This window comes from Typopeltis vanoorti, chromosome 10 (genome assembly GCF_054136105.1).
Source record: "Typopeltis vanoorti isolate ZY-2024b chromosome 10, IOZ_Tvanoo_1.0, whole genome shotgun sequence".
Classification (NCBI taxonomy): Eukaryota; Metazoa; Arthropoda; class Arachnida; order Uropygi; family Thelyphonidae; genus Typopeltis; species Typopeltis vanoorti.
Window position 1 is genome coordinate 50886412 of NC_143558.1, and position 18870 is coordinate 50905281.

The 18870-nt window shown below is 35.8% G+C and overlaps 1 protein-coding gene across 2 annotated transcripts in view; it reads left to right on the top strand.

The window, feature by feature from the left end:
• LOC150102412 (uncharacterized) overlaps nt 1-18870 on the top strand; it is a 261771-nt gene that overhangs the window by 19747 nt on the left and 223154 nt on the right. For both annotated transcript variants that reach the window (XM_090399631.1, XM_090399632.1), the window contains exon 2: nt 14658-14739. In XM_090399631.1, coding sequence (XP_090255757.1) covers nt 14658-14739 — 82 coding nt within the window. The remainder of the gene's footprint in view (nt 1-14657; nt 14740-18870) is intronic.

Below are 18870 nucleotides of genomic sequence, written 5' to 3' on the forward strand. Positions count from 1 at the left end.
ATACACTTGAAAGTCCATCATAAAATTACTAGTGTTTTAAATGTGGATACAAAAAAAACTCCCATAAAAATATCAAAAAAATTTATATATATGAAAAATATAACAAAAAAAAAAATTGGAACAAATAATAAAAATATGCCCCAACCTACCCATAATAAAACCAAAACTTTCTTTCTCCAATTAAAAATGCTTCAATAAAAAACCAAAGCAAATCACATCAAATACTATCACAAACTATGCACTACATTCCTCCTCTGAACTTTTGCCAAAATGACATCAGGAAAACCCTAATTTATGTTGATACTAATAAGGCTCCTGGGCCAGATAGAATTCCTCCAGTTCTGCTGAAGACTTGTGCTACAGAATTGATATCATTCCATATTGCCTATATATAAACTATCGTATTCTAATGGCATCCAACAGCATAGAAGCAAGCTGTACCCAAAAAGCGAATTCAGAAGTCAATCATCTAATTATTGACTCATTGCTCTCACCTCAGTACTTTCAAAAGTGATGGAGAAGGTTATCAACAAACAACAAGCTTCTTCATTACCTGGAGACTCAACAGTTAATTAGCAATGATCAATATAGATTCTGCCATTCTCTTTCTACAGCTGACTTAGATAATCTCACTCACCTTTGGATACAGGCAATGAAAAGGTTATTTGAAGAAACTTGTAGTATTGCTCTTGATGTTTCAAAGGCATTTGATCGTGTCTGGCACCAATGTGTCATGAACAAGCATTGTATAGCCTACATCCTGCACTCTGTGATTGGATTGCCAGCTTCCTCATTGATTGTTCATTTTGTGTCATGGTGGATGGCTTTCTCTCATCAGATTTCACCATGTGCTGGAGTGTCTCAGGGTTCTATGCTCTCACAGATGCTTTTCCTTCTTTACACCAATGACCCCCCTTTCTCTGACTTCAAATCCTATTCACAGCTTTGTCAATGGCAGTACTCTTTATTCCTCTTCCTCATTTGATAAATCTTCTATTACTCTAGCTTTCAGCAGCTCAGCTTGAATATTATCGCACCCAGGGGATTTATTATTAGAAAGATTCTTGATTATGTGTTCTATCTGCTTTCTTGACAGTAGAGTGATATCCATTGTATGTTTAACTTAAGGTGTCATGAATCATCTATCATGTTACCATTATCATCATCATAGAGATCTGATAAGTACTCCACCCATCTTCCATTTATCTTTTCCTTATCAATGATTATGTTCCCATCTTTGTCCTTGATGTTATTAGACTGTGTATGTTTTGCTTTTCCATTAAATTCTTTCACTTTCAGGAATCCTTCTCTGGTTTTGTTCTTATTTTGTAATTCTTCTATTTTTGGTGCACTGCCTGTATATCCAGTTTTCTTTCAATCTCCTACATAACTGTTTGATTCTTTTATCCAATGTTTTATATCTTAATCTTTCTTCTTCATTTGCTCCTCTTTTCCATGTTCTTCTTTTGCCGATAACATCAATTACTTCTTGTGTTATCCATGGTTTTTTCTTTCTTTTTTCATGTTTATCGATGTGGTTTTTAGCAGTTGTTATGACAGCTGCTTATAGCTTATTCCACTGAGAGGATTCGTTTTCATTTTGCAACTGTGCAAACAGCAGTTCTGAAACATTTTCATCAAATTTTGATTTTACTATTGGATTTTGTACCATCTGCAGATCCCATTTTATGTTGTTTTTTTTTTAATTTTTATTGTTTTCAGGTGAATATTCATCTTCATTAGTACTAGTCTATGATCAGATACACAGTCAGCACTTGGCATCACCTTTGGGTTACCTATTCCATTGAAGTAACGTTTACTGACCATGATATATAAAATCTATCCCAATGGCTTTAACAGGCCTTTAAGGCCCACAGCCTTCCAAGCATGCTTAGATTTCATAACCGAAATACGAGGATAGGATGGTCACCCCTATGCCTCTAAGTATTCTGGCTGTATCACTGTGTGTAATGGGGTCGGTTTGCCTGCTTGCAGGATGAAAAACCCCAGATAAACTGGGGGGGGACCCTTCTGTCCACGTCCAAGACCAGCTAACTTGGCTATGGCTGAGGAAGATCCTTCAGCTCCTCACGTCGTCGACGGGAATCGAACCTACGACACTCCTTCCCCAGGCATATGGTTGTGAAGCACAAAGCCACTAGGCTAACTGCACAGACATGATATATAAAACCATACTTCTATTCAAAAAAGGGAATGAGGAAGATATAAAAAACTATCATCCAATCTGTCTACTCTCTCACATATATAAAATCATGAACAGAGTAATACTGAACAGAATCCAAAACACTCTTGAAGACAACTCCAGTAGAGAGCAGACAGGATTCAGAATAGGCTTCTCCACAATAGATCATATCCAGGTCATTTCATAACTAACAGAAAAATGCAGAGAATATCGAATCCCTCTATGTTTCCTCTTTATTGATTTAAAAAAAAGCATTTGATATCATAGAACACAATGCAGTCATCAGTGCCTTACTGGAAATAAATGTGGATCCTACTTACGTAGAAATTAACAAAAATCAATAGAACTGTGCAATAGAATGCAGGATTTGTAACATCAGCAAAATGGAACATGTTAGAAATCCGGAACTAAGTAAGAGATCAGGCATAAAAGATGTGGTAACTGTAGTATATGAAAGCAAGATGAGATGGGCAAGTCACACGCCAGACTCAGGGATAACAGATGGACATATAGAATACTCAACTGGCAACCAAGAATAAAGAGAAAAGCAGGAAGACCACCTACAAGATGAGAAGATCCACTAGTGAAATCTATGGGTATAACATGGAAGAGAGAGGCTCAAGATCGAGATCATTGGAGGCATCTTTGTGATCTGCACTCATCGAGAAATCCTGAGTGAAACACAAGCCCATCAAGGTAACTGTGCAAACAGCAGTTCTGAAACATTATCATCAAATTTTGATTTTACTATTGGATTTTATACCATCTGCAGATCCCATTTTATGTTTTTTTTTAATTTTTATTATTTTCAGGCGAATATTCATCTTCATTAATGCCAGTCTATGATCAGATCCGCAGTCAGCACTTGGCCTCACCTTTGAGTTACCTATTCCATTGAAGTAACTTTTACTGACCATGATATAGTCTAGTTGATTTTTGTATCTTCCATCGGGACTTTCCCCTGTGTATCTTGCTGTTGGTTTCTGCTCAAAATAAGTGTTAGTTATGATGAGACTGTGCTTGTTACAGAAGTCAATCAGTGTATGTCCTCTCTCATTCCGAATTCCAAGTCCAAATGGACACAAGTGTGTAGATGTTCTCTCTGATCGAACTTTTGTGTTCCAGTCACCCATAGCACAAATAACTTGATTTTTCTTGCCTCCAGCTTCCTTTATACACCATTCTATTTCATCATACACGTTATCTATTCTAAACATTACTTTTCTTTATCTCACTCCTAACACTTTATAAGTCTCAGATTTGATCAACCTTGGAGTACTGTTCTCACATTTGGGGTTGAGCAACCAAGACATCTCTGAAGGGAGTCTGTGAGGGAAGGGTCATCATAGATGATGACTCTTCCCTCAGAGCAGAGGCATAGCTAAAGGGGGGGCAGAGGGGGCGGTCCATCCTGGATGGCACTTTGAACATCTTTGAACTTTTGCAGTTAATTCTAAAATACAGTCTCAAGAACTCAGTTCCAACTATTGCAATACTACAGTGAATTTTCCTCACAATTGCTGTACGTGTTGCCAGTTGTGAGAGGTGGTTTTCTAAATAAAATTTGATTAAGAATTACCTACATTATTATGAAATAGACTTCGCCAATGTCATCAATGATCTTGCTAACAGAAAAGCTAGAAAAATAACATTTTAAAATGTTGAAATTAAAGTTTTACTTCAAAAATAAACATAGTGTTTTAATTTATTTCCCTATATGTCGTTTTTGTAGTATTTTTGGTGTGTATTGAGAGGGGCGGCAAACTCCCTGGATGGCAAAAGCTCTAGCTACACCACTGCCTCACAGACTCCCTTCAGTCACTTAATCATAGGTGCTCTGTTTCAGCATTTTGTCTTTTCTATAGGTTCTTTGCTCCTCTGAATTGGCTGCTACCATTCCTCCACTTTTTTCTAACCATGTAAAAACTAGAGCAGCCACTGGCCAACACCCATAATCTGTCCAGCTCCAAACACACCAAACTCATCAGCTTCCTTCATTCCATCCACCTCTATTCTTTCAAACAATCTCCCCATACTGTTTTTCCCACTGAGTACAACCTCCCACTCTTTAAGAAACAAATCAAGAGGCTACAACTGCTTAATCACTTTCCACATGGCATTGTAGTGTTATAGGGCAGTGCTTCCAAAACTTCTGAATGTCAGGGCCCCCTTTGGAAAAATTAAAATATTTCACGCCCCCCCCCCTCGAAAAAATAATCGTGATATAGACATATTATTATAATATTTATTGTATTTATATTCAATACAAAACATACACAACGAATATTGCAAAAATCAAATGCAAATATTACATTTTTAGCATCCTACATACACATGGCATATTTTTTATAGAAAGATATATTGTTATTGCACATTTGCAGTACGAGCACATGAAATGTAAAACAATTAGTAATAAAGAAAGAATTAAAAACCTAAAAGAATTTTAATAACAATTTAATATGATGGATATGTTGTTTCAATACTGCTACACAAAAAGTCAATATCAGGTGAAATATTTAAAACTGCAATTTTTAGATTTCTGCTTTGAAATGAAACTTATATGAATAAGCATATATTTACTAATATTCATTAAGCGGCGAAATACGCAGGAAGCAAAATTTGTGAACCTGCACCAATGTGTGATTTTTTTTTCCATTAAAATATAAAAAATAACAGAAAAGAAATAATAAAAATTAAATATGTTTCTTTTAAGATAAAAAAAATCTACTTAGTCTTAAAACATTTCCAATTTGTTTTCATTATTTCACAGTCCCCCTCAACAAAACCTACGCCCCCTAAGAGAGCCGTGGCCCACAGTTTGGGAAGCACCGTTATAGGGCTTGTGAACTTTTTTGTGTGGAATCATTATATAAAAAAATAAAATGAAATAAAAAACTGAATATTCCCACTCAAACCTTTCCCACTAGTGGCTTTCCCTCTTCTGAGATATTGCTCCTCCATACACATCTTTCTGATGCCTATCAGACAACCAGTTTCCAATCCAATGCACTAATCTAATATCAAATCCCATCCCTTCTAAATTAATTGTCAACATATCATGTGGCAATCTATCAAAAGCCTTTGTAAAATCTAAGTACAGTTGGGTCTCTTTTTATGCAGTAGATACGTTCCACAGAAAACCACATATAAAAAATCGCACAAAAAAGGCCTAACTTACGTTGAAAAATTAGGAATACATTCCATAATTTTCTAAAACCACATAAAACTGAAGCAATGAATTAAAATAAACCTAAAATCACATAAAAAAGTTTATGATAATTCAGGAAAATAAGAATGCCCAAGTTTGTTTTAAAGCTTTATTCATTTAATTTTATTGAAAAGTAACAATTTTTTTAAAAAATATTTTTTGTCATCAGAATTATCATCGTTATTAGACAATAATCAGCAATGTTTGCGAACTGATGCAAAATCACTTTCATCACCAGAAGAGATAGTCAGTGCATCAGATCTGTATGGAAAAAGCAATGGTTCTTCACAAACAGAATTAGCTTCACCCTCGTTCTGTGCCGATTTTTTTCTTCTGACAATGTAATCAAAGATTAAACTTTGCAATGATGATTTCACTAATTTTTTTATACAGCTCGCCTTTATCCAGACATACAGTTCTTCAGCTCGCATTGGAATTTAAAGGTTCGTTCAGAATTTGCGTCATTAACAAGAAAATGATTTTCTAATGTATTGTACAGTTCAAGACCTTCTCGAATTATATTTGCAGTGAGGGGGACAGGTTTTTCTTCCGCTTCACTATTGTCTTCTGGATCTTTGACGATATCTAAAGTTAATCGATATCCAATAATATCATCATCGCTTAAGACATTATCCACAAGCAATTCATCTACATCGTTCTGGCTAAATGTATCAAAACCTTCCCCACCAATTTCATGTGCCAAAGTAATGATTTCAGCTGATAATGTAGATGTTTGCATGGTTGCACTGTTTGCAACACATCCAGGCCAAGCTGCTTTCCAGCAGGCATTTAAAGTGTGTGGTCTTATTTCAGCAATAGCAGATGCAACATGATTTAAGCAGTCCAAAATAGAAATTTTTTTCCAAACGTCACTTACTGTTAGTGATTCATTTTCTAGTTTATCCAATATAAATTGAAAAGTGTGCTTAACGTAATATTTTTTAAGAGTAGCAATTATGCCTTGATCTAATGGCTGAATAATGCTTGTTGTATTGGGTGGAAAAAAACACTACCTGCACATTTGGATGTTCTAAATGCAGATGACTTGGTGCATTGTCAACAATTAATAAGACTTTAAAATCGAGAGCTTTTTGCTTCATATATGTTTCCACTTCTGGTAGAAAGCAATTATTGAACCTTTCAGTAAATACAGCAGTAGTTACCCAGGCCTTTGTATTAGCCATCCAATGTATTGGCAGCTGTTTTAGATCTTTGCCTTTTAGAGAATGTGGTCTTAGAAATCGATTTATGGATCTGCACTATGAATTGTTGGAACATCCACCCTATTCCCAGATTTGGCTCCCTCTGACTTCTCTTTCTTTCCAAAACTAAAACTGTTCCTTGCTGGTCAGCATTTTTCTTCGAATCAAGAGGTGATTGCAGCTATAGAGGGATATTTTGCAGATCTTACTGAGAACCACTACAGGGACTTCATAATGGTGCTGGAGCATCGCTGGAATAAATGTATGTCTTAAGGGAGATTATGTTGAAAAATAAAAATAATTTTGAAATTATTTTTATTTTTCAACATAATGTTTTATGTTTTGTGTTTTATGTTTATGTTTTATGTTTTATGTTTTTCAACATAATGTTTTGGGGTGCTTAAGGGTCAAAGCTGTATAACTGAGAGGAGACCTCCACATAGCCTTTAAAGGAATGCGGAGAACCGACCAGGGCTTCTGACCTAATGTCCAATCCTCACCTTCTCGTGGTGCACCCTGTTGGGTATCTACTTTGATACTGAACGAACGAGGATGGGCTGGCAATTTGGGATTTAGCCGACCAAATTGTATTCTTATTGGTTAAACCAAAATAAAAAAATAAAAAATGATGGTACAACATGACAAAATTTCATGCCGGCTGGGGCGTCGCCCGGTTAAACAAGGCCCCCGTTGTTTTCGCCAGGGAACCAGGGCGAACAGCGAAAAGTCAGCTACTGGAACAAATCTGAAAATAAACCCCAACTCAACATCACCAGAGTTAAAGATCGGTACTATCAACGTAAGAAGCCTGAATGGCAAAGAAATGGAGCTAGCTGAGGAATTAGATAAGTACCAGATCGACATAATAGGGGTGACTGAAACAAAAAAGACCAAAACTGGTGAGATCTTTCTGAGCAATAAATACAAAATGTTATATTCAGGCAATAACAATCAAGGAAAAGAAGGACTAGCCATAGTATTCAACACAAAATACGAGGCTAATCTTCTTGAATGGCAGTCAGTCTCAAGTAGAGTAATGTGGGCAAATATGAGAATGGGGAACTGGACAATGAGACTTATTTGTGCCTATGGTCCCACAGAAGGTTCTACTAAGGTAGAAGTGGAGGAATTTTTTGAGGCTTTAGAAAAAGCAACTGACACAATGAAAGAGGAAAAGTTGGTCCTTGTTGGGGATCTAAATAGTAGAGTAGGAAATGATTGTGAGACATACAAAAATATTTTGAGAAAATTTGGAGAAAAGAGCAAAGCTAATAATAATGGCAAATATCTGTTGGATTTCTGCTCAGGACATGGACTGGTTATTACTAACACCATGTTCCAACATAAAAATGTGCACAAATTCACATGGAGAGAAGAGGCTAGGAATAAGAAAAGTCTCATTGACTATGTTATTGTTGATAGTGATGTTTTCTCCCTGGTGCAGGACACCAGAGTGTACAGAGGATTTGAAATTGGAAGTGATCACTATTTAGTCTTGAGCAGGATAAAATTGAATTTCATATTGAAAAAAATAACATGTAAGAAAGTTTTAAAGCGAATAAAAGTTGAGCAGCTCTCAGATGTAAACTGTAGACTAAAATACAGAAATATTATTGAAAAGAAAATGAAAGAGTTTGAGAACAGGAATCAAACCTTGGAGATTCAGTGGCAAACTCTGAAGGAAACATTGATTGATTCTGCCAGAGAGGCATGTGGTGAGGTTGTGTGCAAAGATAAAAAAATCAGAACTCCCTGGTGGACACAGGAAGTTAAAGAGGCAGTGAAGGAAAAGAAGAAAGCATATCAAAAGTTCCTGGCAAATAAGTCAGCTTTTACTCTTACAGAATACAGAGACAAATGTAAGAAAGCTAAACAGTGTGTAAAACTAGCTAAACAAAAGTCATGGGAGGACTTTGGCAAGAATATAGAAAATAAATATCAAGAAGGTGGCAAAATATTCTGGAGGTTGTTGAAGAAGCTTAGGAATGGAGGAAAGAGTGCTGTAAAAGGAATTAGAGATGATAAAGGTGAAATGAAAACAGGAGAAAAAGATATCCTTGAAGTATGGAGTAATTACTTTGAAAACTGCTAAATGAAACAAGCAGTGATGACAGCACAGTGATAAAAAACACTGACCAGGCATGCAGTCAGGAATACATATCCATATTTGAAGTAGAAAAAGCCATCAAAGGCTTGAAATGTGGAAAGGCAGCAGGAGTAGATGATATTCGGCCAGAAATGCTGAAGTATGTTGGTATAAAAGTCTTACAGTGGCTGCACTGCATAGTTCAGAAAGCCTGGACAGAGAGACGAATTCCCGATGATTGGAGTAAAGCTCTCGTAGTACCCATATATAAAAAAGGGAAATAAAACTGAATGTGAGAATTACAGAGGTATTTCCCTACTGAGTGTTCCTGGCAAGATCTATGCAAGTATACTTGAGAAACGGTTGAGAAGAATTGTGGAAGAAAAGCTTGGTGAAGAACAAGCTGGATTCAGGCCAAATAGAGGCTGTCAGGATCAGATCTTCACTTTACGACAAATAGTCGAGAAAGCATGGGAATATAACAAAGATCTGTATTTAAGTTTTGTCGATTTGGAAAAGGCATATGACAAGGTGCCAAGAGAGAATCTATTCAATACGCTGCAGTTATATGGTGTCAATGGGGCATTATATCAAGCAATACTTAGTCTTTATTTGAGTTGTGAGTCAGCAGTTAGAATTGAAGGAAGTACAGGAAGATGGTTTAATGTTAAATCTGGTGTGAGACAAGGATGTACATTATCCCCTCTGTTATTCATTATCTATATGGATCACATTATGAAGGAATGTGGTATTAAACCTGATATCAAAATTGGAGATGTTAATGTCAGCTCTTTGCTTTATGCGGATGATGTTATACTTCTAAATAAATCCGCTACAAGTCTGCAAGATTCTCTGACTAAATTGAATAGCTGTTGTAATAGATATGGTATGAAGGTCAGCAATAAAAAGACAAAGACAATGAAAATAGGCAGAATCATTGAAAATGTCAACTGTGTTGTGAATGGAGAACCTGTGGAACAAGTAAAACATTTCAGCTACTTAGGCACAATTTTTACTGAAGATGGTAAACTAAATATAGAAATAGACAACAGAATCAGCAAAGCTGGTATCGTGGGAAGTCAATTGAATAAATTCATATGGAATAAGAAAGAAATTAGTCGGAACACTAAATTAGCTGTATACAAGACTGTGTTCAAACCAATTTTAACTTATGGATCTGAGAGCTGGGTCAGAAGTAAAACACTTGACCAAAGACTAGAGACCGCAGATATGAGAGTCCTGAGAAAGATTAGAGGCGTGAACAGATGGCATCAATGGCAATATCATATTAAAAATGAGGATATTAGGAAAGAACTTGACATTGTCAGCATCCAGGAATGCGTTAGCAGAGCTAATCTCAGATGGTATGGTCACTTAAATAGAATGGGAGAGGAAAGATTAGCAAAACAAGTGTTCTCTGCCAGGTTGGCAGGAAAACGACCGAGAGGAAAACCAAGATATAGGTGGATTGATATGGTACAAAGTGCCTTAGACGATAGAAATATAAGATCTGATAATGTTGGAGTCTTGACAAGTAACAGACTGATTTGGAGGAAAATTGTAGATAGGAAGTTAGTAATGATGTAATTTTTTCATGTAGTACTGTCATATCCTGTACACCCCTTGAGGGTACATGGCAGGAATTTGATGATGATGATGATGATGATGTTTTATGTTGAAAGCTGTTTTAGATCTTTGCCTTTTAGAGCACATGGTCTTAGAAATCGATTTATGGATCTGCACTATGAATTGTTGGAACATCCACCCTATTCCCAGATTTGGCTCCCTCTGACTTCTCTTTCTTCCCAAAACTAAAACTGTTCCTTGCTGGTCAGTTTTGAATGTTATAATTTTGAAATTATAAATTCATTTTTCCATTGTTAGGCCGAGAACTTTTCAGACCACCCTCTCACGTCATTTTACCATGATCATTCTTCCTTCTATTTGCAAAATATCAAAGAAGGTATCAAAGTACCTTCTTTTTTGAGATTTCATGCTTAATATTTGAGCATTTCTGATTGGATTTCATCTACTCCAACTGTCTTTCCATTTTCAGTTTTTGAGATGGCTTTTTCTACTTCAAGTATTCCCAACTGCATTCCTGGTGAGAGTTTTTTTTTTTTTTTTTTTTTTTTTGCCACTGTGCTGACATTGTTTGTTTCATTTAGCCATCTTTCAAAGTAATTGCTCCAGACATCTAGAATATCTTTATCTTCAGTTTTCATATCACCTTTATCATCTCTAATTCCTTTGACAGTATTCTTTCCTCCATTTATAAGGTTTTGCAATAGGCTCCTGAATATTTTGCTACTTTCCCGATATTTATTTTCTATGTTCTTACCAAAGTCTTCCCATAACTTTTGTTTAGCTAGTTTTACACAATGCTTCAGTTTCTTACATTTTTCTCTGTATTCTGTAAGAGCACAAGCTGACTTACTTGCCATGAACTTTTGAAATGCCTTCTTCTTTTCCTTGACTGCTTCTTTAATTTTCTGGGTCCATTATGGAGTTATGATTTTTCTATCCTTACAGATAACCTCACCACATGCCTCTCGCTGGCTGAATCAGTCAGTTTGTTCTTGTTTTCAAACTCTTTCATTTTTTTTTCAAGGATGTTTATGTGTTTGTCTATAGTTCACCTCTGAAAGCTGCTCAACTTTGATTCATTATAAAATTTTTTTACAAACTTCTTTTTAATATGAAATTTAATTTTATCCTCTCAAAATGAAATCGCGATCACCATCACTTACAATCATTCAAACAAGACTTGCTATTCATAAGAGAATCCTGGTGACCTTGACTGCCCACTTACACCTTACACAATACCTTCTGCTTCAAGAGCAGTGATAGTTCATTCTTTAGAACCAACATCCCTTGTCAGAGATTTCAAACCCCCCATTTTGACCTACTCTGACTCAAGATTTCCTTGCCAAACTTTATTTCATTTATTTGTCATCCAAAGTCTGATAACCGCTCTGACCACTTTGACTACCTATTTCTAAAATTTGATTTTTTGTAGTTGAAATACCCAAATAGTGAGGCTACCTTCCTAGAAGTAGCTATTATCCTCTGCTATCTTCCTCAAGATTGCTCTTATTCTTCCTTCTATTTGCAAAATATCAAAGAAGGTACCGTCTTTTTCGAGATTTCATACTTAAGCTCCGCATTCATCCTGTACATTAAGCAAAAGTGTTGTAGGAAACGCAGTAGAAAAGGAGAATGATAATGTACAAAATATAAATGAGAGTATGAAGTAAATTGTTTTAAAATAATGTGGATGATGAGGTGACAATTAGGTGAGGAATAGTACACTAATGTAGTGTCCTTCACAGGACAGAATGTGAGCTTGAGAAACAATTGGTGTATGGTACAGCAGGAATGAGAATGGAAATAAAAAAGTGATAAGAGACAAAGGCATGTTTTGCAGATGCAATGATCAAGGATGTTAATGAAGCCATCAGGTTTGCAGAGTGGAAAGTGAAATAATTGATTGTTCCGGCAGGCACAAATGATTTGAAAAGTGAGAAATATACAATGAGAGAAGATATAAAATAATTGCTAATAGAATTGAAAAAGAATAGGGAGAAAGTAAAGATTTTAAGTCTGCTTCCTCAGTATGATATGGCAGAATTGGGAAGGACCGTGATTACTAATGAGTCAACAAAGAGATTATACAAGTGGAATGGTGTGCAGTTTATAGATATATGGAGTGAATTTGTTGGACAAAAGGACTTGTATATGACTGATAAACTATATTTGAATGGTTTTGAAGTGATGTTCGGAATAAGTGGCCGAGCCAAAAGGCTGCAGGTTCGAATCCCACCATGGGCATGGGTGTTTGTGATTGTCTGTGAAAATAATAATGGTGATGGTGGACAGTAGATGAGGTGATTTGTGGATGAGGTTGAGTGGTGGAGACGGAAAGTTGTAGAGTAGGTGCCCTCCCTTGATGAGTCTTAGGACTCCCTGGAGGTGTCAAATAATGATAATAATAAGTGTTGTTCAGTGAGAAGTTGGACGTGCATACTCAGGAAAACTTGAGGTATTACAGAGGATGCAATTGAGCATTTGTCTAACCAACTCTGAGAGAAATGAGTGTGAGTGCAGAAATGATCACAAATGGCTGGGCAGGTTTCGATTCTAAATGGGTTGGTAATGACATTACACAAGGGTAACATTGGGTACAAGGAAATATTGAAATGCATATACATGAATGCCAGACGTATCAGAAATAGAGGAGAGGAGGAAGTTTGCATTAATCGGCTCAACTTGGTTAAATATTATCAGCTTCAATGTGACCTGGTTGGTAGAAAATTCTATAGTTACAGGAATAGAATGTACATGATATTGTATTTTCAGAGAGGATAAAGGGAATAGTATAAGAGGAGGGGGATATTACTAATGGTAGCTGAAAAACTTCAACTAACAAAAATAGAAGTTAAGGAGGATAGTAAGTCTGAGGGAGATGGTTCATTTGAGGCTATCTGTATGAGACAGATGCCAATAGGACAAAATATGTTGTTGGTGTTGTAGACCTAGGGAAGGGGTTCCATAGGAAAAAATTGATGCCATGCATTGTTGGAGTCACATTGGAGCAGTGTCATGGCATGAGAAGCTACAAGGTAGAATGTCAGCAATGCATGGGAAGTGGTTGGGGATTGTTAGAGAGAGAGAGAGAGAGAGAGAGAGAGAGGTAGTATTAGACTGCATACCCAGTTAATAACAATAATAGAAGAATTCAATGTCAACAACTCAAACGGGCTTCCTCTTCACTAATTCCACTAATCAAATAGTCTGGGATGTCAAGGTCTTTGCCTCTAGAAATGATTTAACAAGCCTGAACAGCAGTATGGATTCTGACACTCTCACCTCCACCACCCATATTCCATGACACATGCCATGGAATCATTAGAAAAACTTATGTAGTTGCCCTTGATATTTCTAGGGCATTTGCTCTTGTCTGCCTTAGACAATATGAAACTATGGCCTTTTACTCTTTCAAATGGGTTGCTGGCTCATTATTTGTCATGGTAGATAGTTTCCTCTTCTTAAATTTTCAGGAGTACAAGTACGCTATACTCTTACCTGAGCTCTCTTTCTTTTCTTGTATGTAAATGACCTGCTTTCAGTGATCTCAAATCCTATCAACAGTTATGCTGATGGCAGTATATACACTCCATTCCTCTATGTCATTTGATAAACTTGTAGTGCTCAGTTATTAGAAGTTTCAAGATCTTCCATAACCACTTTCTTAAGCCTATGTCTACTGTCCTTGTGGTCCTTTATATCCTCCACCTCCTGTAGCATATCCCCACCAACTGAATGCTTACAATTTGGAATATTGAACATTGAACTTTTAGCCCAATCATCTACCCATACAGATAGTGTATTCCCCCCCCCCCCCCGTTGTTTGTTCTCATTAAAGCATGTCATTATTTTAGAAGAGAGAACCTTTTTATACTCTTATCAGAAGTCATTTTATTTTATGTATATTCCTGATTTCTCTAACTTCAATTCACTCAAAAAAATATGGAGAAGGTCATTAAGAACTGGTAAGAACCAAATGAGAATATATAGACTCTAGACCTCCAAAGCTTGTTTCTTCAAATATCTCATCAGAGCATGTCAATATGCTATTTGATTTGTTTTGATCTGTTTTAATATGTCAGCTGTGTTTAATGTGTGTGTGTGTGTGTGTGTGTGTGTGTGTGTGTGTGTGTGTGTGTGTGTGTGTGTGTGTGTGTGTTTAGAAATGACTACAGCTGTATAGCACAATTCTACAGTTATGATGCATTTACAGGATTGGTTTTTATTCGATTAGTAATTTTCATAAATCATATTTTTAAGTATGAGTTTTTTTTTAAAAGCAAATAAATTGAAATTAGTGAAATTAATTTTGTTTTTTCTAGTGTTTCGTTTTTTTCTTTCAGCCTTGCTGATTTTTTTCTTTTTTTATAGGAATTTGAAATAAATCCTGATGAATTTATTCTTCCAGAAGATAAATCATCATTTTCTGATGATGATATGGATGATGAAGAGTGTTAGTCTAGTATGCTTTTGTTTAGATTTAATATATTGTGTATGAAAGTATTATCACTGGCGACATCCTCAGGTTAAATATTTGTATCCTTTCAATATCTGAGATAATTATAATATTAAAATGATGAGTTACTGTGATTTTTTTTATGATCAATACAGCAAACTGTAATAAAGTTTAAAATAGCCATTAAGCAAGAAAATTAAGATTGCATGAAATTGTGCTTTGCTAGGTAGTTAGCTAAGTATTCAATATACAGGCTGTGAGTGGGTTTTGATACTACTGTATGGTCTCCAGTGCAGGGTTCCCGGATTATCTAACTCAGTTCACCCATGGTACCAACATGCTATAGTTTCCAACCTTTTGTTGGTGGTATTAACATTAAAAAATACAGGAACTTTTCAACTTTTTTTCTACATGTGATTCCTAAAATCACATGCGGAAAAAAAAAAAAAGGAATGAACAGATGGAAAATAATTTCTATATTTTTACACCATATTCTCTCCACTCTGATATATCCTATTACTATAGTCTTTTTTTTCTTTTCCTCATCCATTCTCACACTCTCATTTTCTTCTCATTTTCTTTCCTGCATTGATATTCCAATTGCATTTTCTCTTTCACAGAAGAGCTTTTCCTGGTGCCTAACACTAAATCCTTTGAAGTGCAGTTGCTCTTGCACAGCTGTTTTCTCATTAGATTTGCTAGAAATGCATAAATTAAATTCTCTTCACAATTTATCTATCATGTCATTCACCATGTCAGTTTTTCATAACTCATGATGATAATGGAAAACACACTAATGGTCAGAGGAATGGAAAATGCTATAGATTCAAGGGTATACATGAACATGCCACTTGGAGACTTTATAAATGGTTGTTGGAAGTTTTTCACTTGGTTATGCTATAAAATAAAGATACCAAGATATTATATGCTTGGTTTAATCCTTTATCCAAGTGTAAGCAAACAAAGTTTGCCCCAAAGTATTTTCAGCACTGGGGCAACTCGTATAAGGAAGCTAAGACTTCACATCACTTGCTTTAGTATCCCATAATGCAGAGCATGTTCTCGTGTGGACATGTATAATGCTATGCATTATGGGAAGGGTCCCTGCCCAGACCGGTTTCGACCTTTATTGAGGTGTATTGAAGAGACCCCTCAATAAAGGTCGAAACCGGTCTGGGTAATAACTCTTCCCATAATGCATAGCATTACACATGTCCGCAAGGGAATGTGCTTTGCATTATGGGATATTAAGGCAAATGATGTGAAGTCTTAGCTTCCTTATACGAATTGCCCCAGTCTTGAAAATACTTCAGGTGCAACCTGTGTTTGCTTACACTTGGATAAAGGATTAAACCAAGCATATAATATCTTGGTATCCTTAATTTATGAATGTTTGTCAGTTTCTTATCAAGTTATGTGAGCGAATTTCAAACTGGAAAATTAGATGATGCAACTTATTAGTGTGTAGGCTGCATTAAAGATGTCACTAATGAATGTATAGAAAATTTGGAAAAAGTACAGAGTTAATTATAATGTCAAGTACTTACTGGATGTTTTCTCACAGACATTTCATTACTCACAACATTTTCCAATATAAGACTATAAGACTTCAGACTATAAGAGTTGTCTAACAGGTATGAAATAGAAAGTGATCACTATCTTGTTCAAGTAGGATAAAAATAACCATCACATTGAACAGAAAAATTTGCAAAAAAAAAAGTTTTTTATAAAAGTCAAATTTGAATTAGTTATTATATTTTTATTTGTAATGACACCATCAAACCAGGCTGGAATATAATGGTCAGAATACGTGTGTTGAGGCTTAAGTGCTGTGAAGAATTCATGTTAGAGGTTTAATGGAATATTAACCTACCCTTTCAACCAAACTCAAACACATACACAACACCTTCCTTTCCAATGGCTATAATGACTATAGAATTAAAAAAATAATCAAGTCCTTCCCCATTACCCATCCATCTCTTCAGAAGGACTTCAGAAATGCCCTCACCATTCCTTACATCCGTGGTACTTCAGAAAAAATAGCCAGATCATTAAAAAAGTACAATCTCAATACAGCTTTTAAGCCCCCACCGTAAACTTGCTACCCTTATCTGCTCCACTAAAGACCAGCTCCCTCCTCTATCAGTTCCTGGTGTATATAGAGTACCTTGTTCCTGTAAACTTGCCTACTTCGGACAAACAGGCAGGTCAGCATCCATCCGGTTAGAAGGAACACAGTTCTTACATCTGCAGTTATGGTCAACCTGGCCTTGCAGACCATGTTTTGGATACATCCCACAGGATCTCCTGAAAAAAAACTACCATGCTCCACCATAGTAAATTCAAAAAAGAAAGACTATTCTTTGAATCTGCATCTGCACTCAGGAATCAACCTAATTTAGAAAAATATGGTTGCATTAAACTTCCCAAAATTTGCGAAACTTTAATTATCAGAGATCCCTCTTTACGTCCCAGGCCACCTGCAAATGCCCATAGAGAGTGCACTACCTAGATAGGACTTTAGTTTCACTTTGTATTGTATTTGTGTGTGTGTTGTTACAGAAAGTTTTTGTAATCCTTGAAGATGTCTCTGTGACGGAGACGAAATATTGGAAGTATTAAAATTAGTTTTAATCCTTTCTCAGTGCTGTTAATATTCCATTAAACCGCTAACATGAATATAATGGTATAATAATGGATTGGTTTGAGGATACATTGCAGTTGGTTGGTGAATTTAGCTCTCCTGTAAATTTGGTGATTTTTGTCTGTTTTATTGTTTTTCCCTTAGAAAATTATTATTTTATAGTATATTAGTGTAGATTTTAGTGTATTTAGTATTTTATAACATATTTTTATTATGATATTTCAATTAAAGTTTAAAATGATGCTAAAATGCACAAGAAATGTAATGCTAAAAAAAGCACTACAAACAAGAACAAGAAGGCTAGTCTTGCTAACGAGGTTATTGGAGTTGTGGAGGAGGTTAATGAAAATGAATTAACCTCCAAAATAGCAAAAATTGAAGCAGATCATCAGAGAAAGAGATGACACGGAAATTGCAAAAAGTCAAAAGGCGTTTAAAAAGAAACAACAAAGCACAGAAACAGGTAAGTCATGAAGTAACAGAAATCAGGTAAGTGATGTTGTTTGTAAAAAGAAAGAAGTTATTTGGTATGGTGACTCTATAATAAAACATGCTATTGATGAGTAAGTTTTCCTGGAGCGAAAATTAAGAATATAAAGGAAGCAATTCAAAAACAGAAAAGAAAAGTGAACGAAATCGTAATTGTTGTAGGTACTAACGACTTAACTGGCGATATGTTCAGTATGAGAGAGGACACGAAAGGGTTGTTGGAAGAAGTGAGAGTGAAGAGTGAGAAAGTGAAAATTTTCAGTATTTTAATCATCAGTATTATAATAAAAATGAATTACAAAGAAGGGCTATGATGGCAAACGATTCGATGCATAGACTGTGTAGAAGGAATAGATGAGAGTTTTTGGATGTATGGAGTGAGTTTGAGAGAAGATTGGATTTGTATAAGAGGGACATCCTACACCTGAATGTGTTTGGTATCAGAGTCTAGAAAAACTCATAACTAGTATGAGACAGAGAGTCAGAGAAATTAAATTATGAAGGGAGAAATGGTGAGAATGTGAATATAAGAGCGACAATGTTATATAACTGTGTTAATGAAAGGAATGGGCTTTGTCATGGAAATTTGACTTTGTGTTTGTCCGGTTCGGATCCATCAAACATGTGCAAAGATGTCTACATGCATAAGGCACTAGAGTAGAATAGCAATCTGCAAGTTGTCCAATTGTGTCACTGAGACTGCAGACAAGCATATACAAAAGAACAAAAAGGTGGATTATTATGTCTGTACACGAATGCTAGGAGTATCAGAAACAAAGGGGAGAGTTTGTTGCCTTAGTCAATATGTTGGGAGACCTCAGATTGTAGGCAATAGTGAGACCTGGCTAACAGAATCAGACATACTAACTGGTATCAAGTCAAGGGTACAGTATTTTTAGGAAAGATAGACAGAATAGGAGAGGAGGGGGGGGTGCTGCTAATGATATCAAATATCTTGTATCCAGTTAGAGTTGAGACCTATAACTGCAATACTA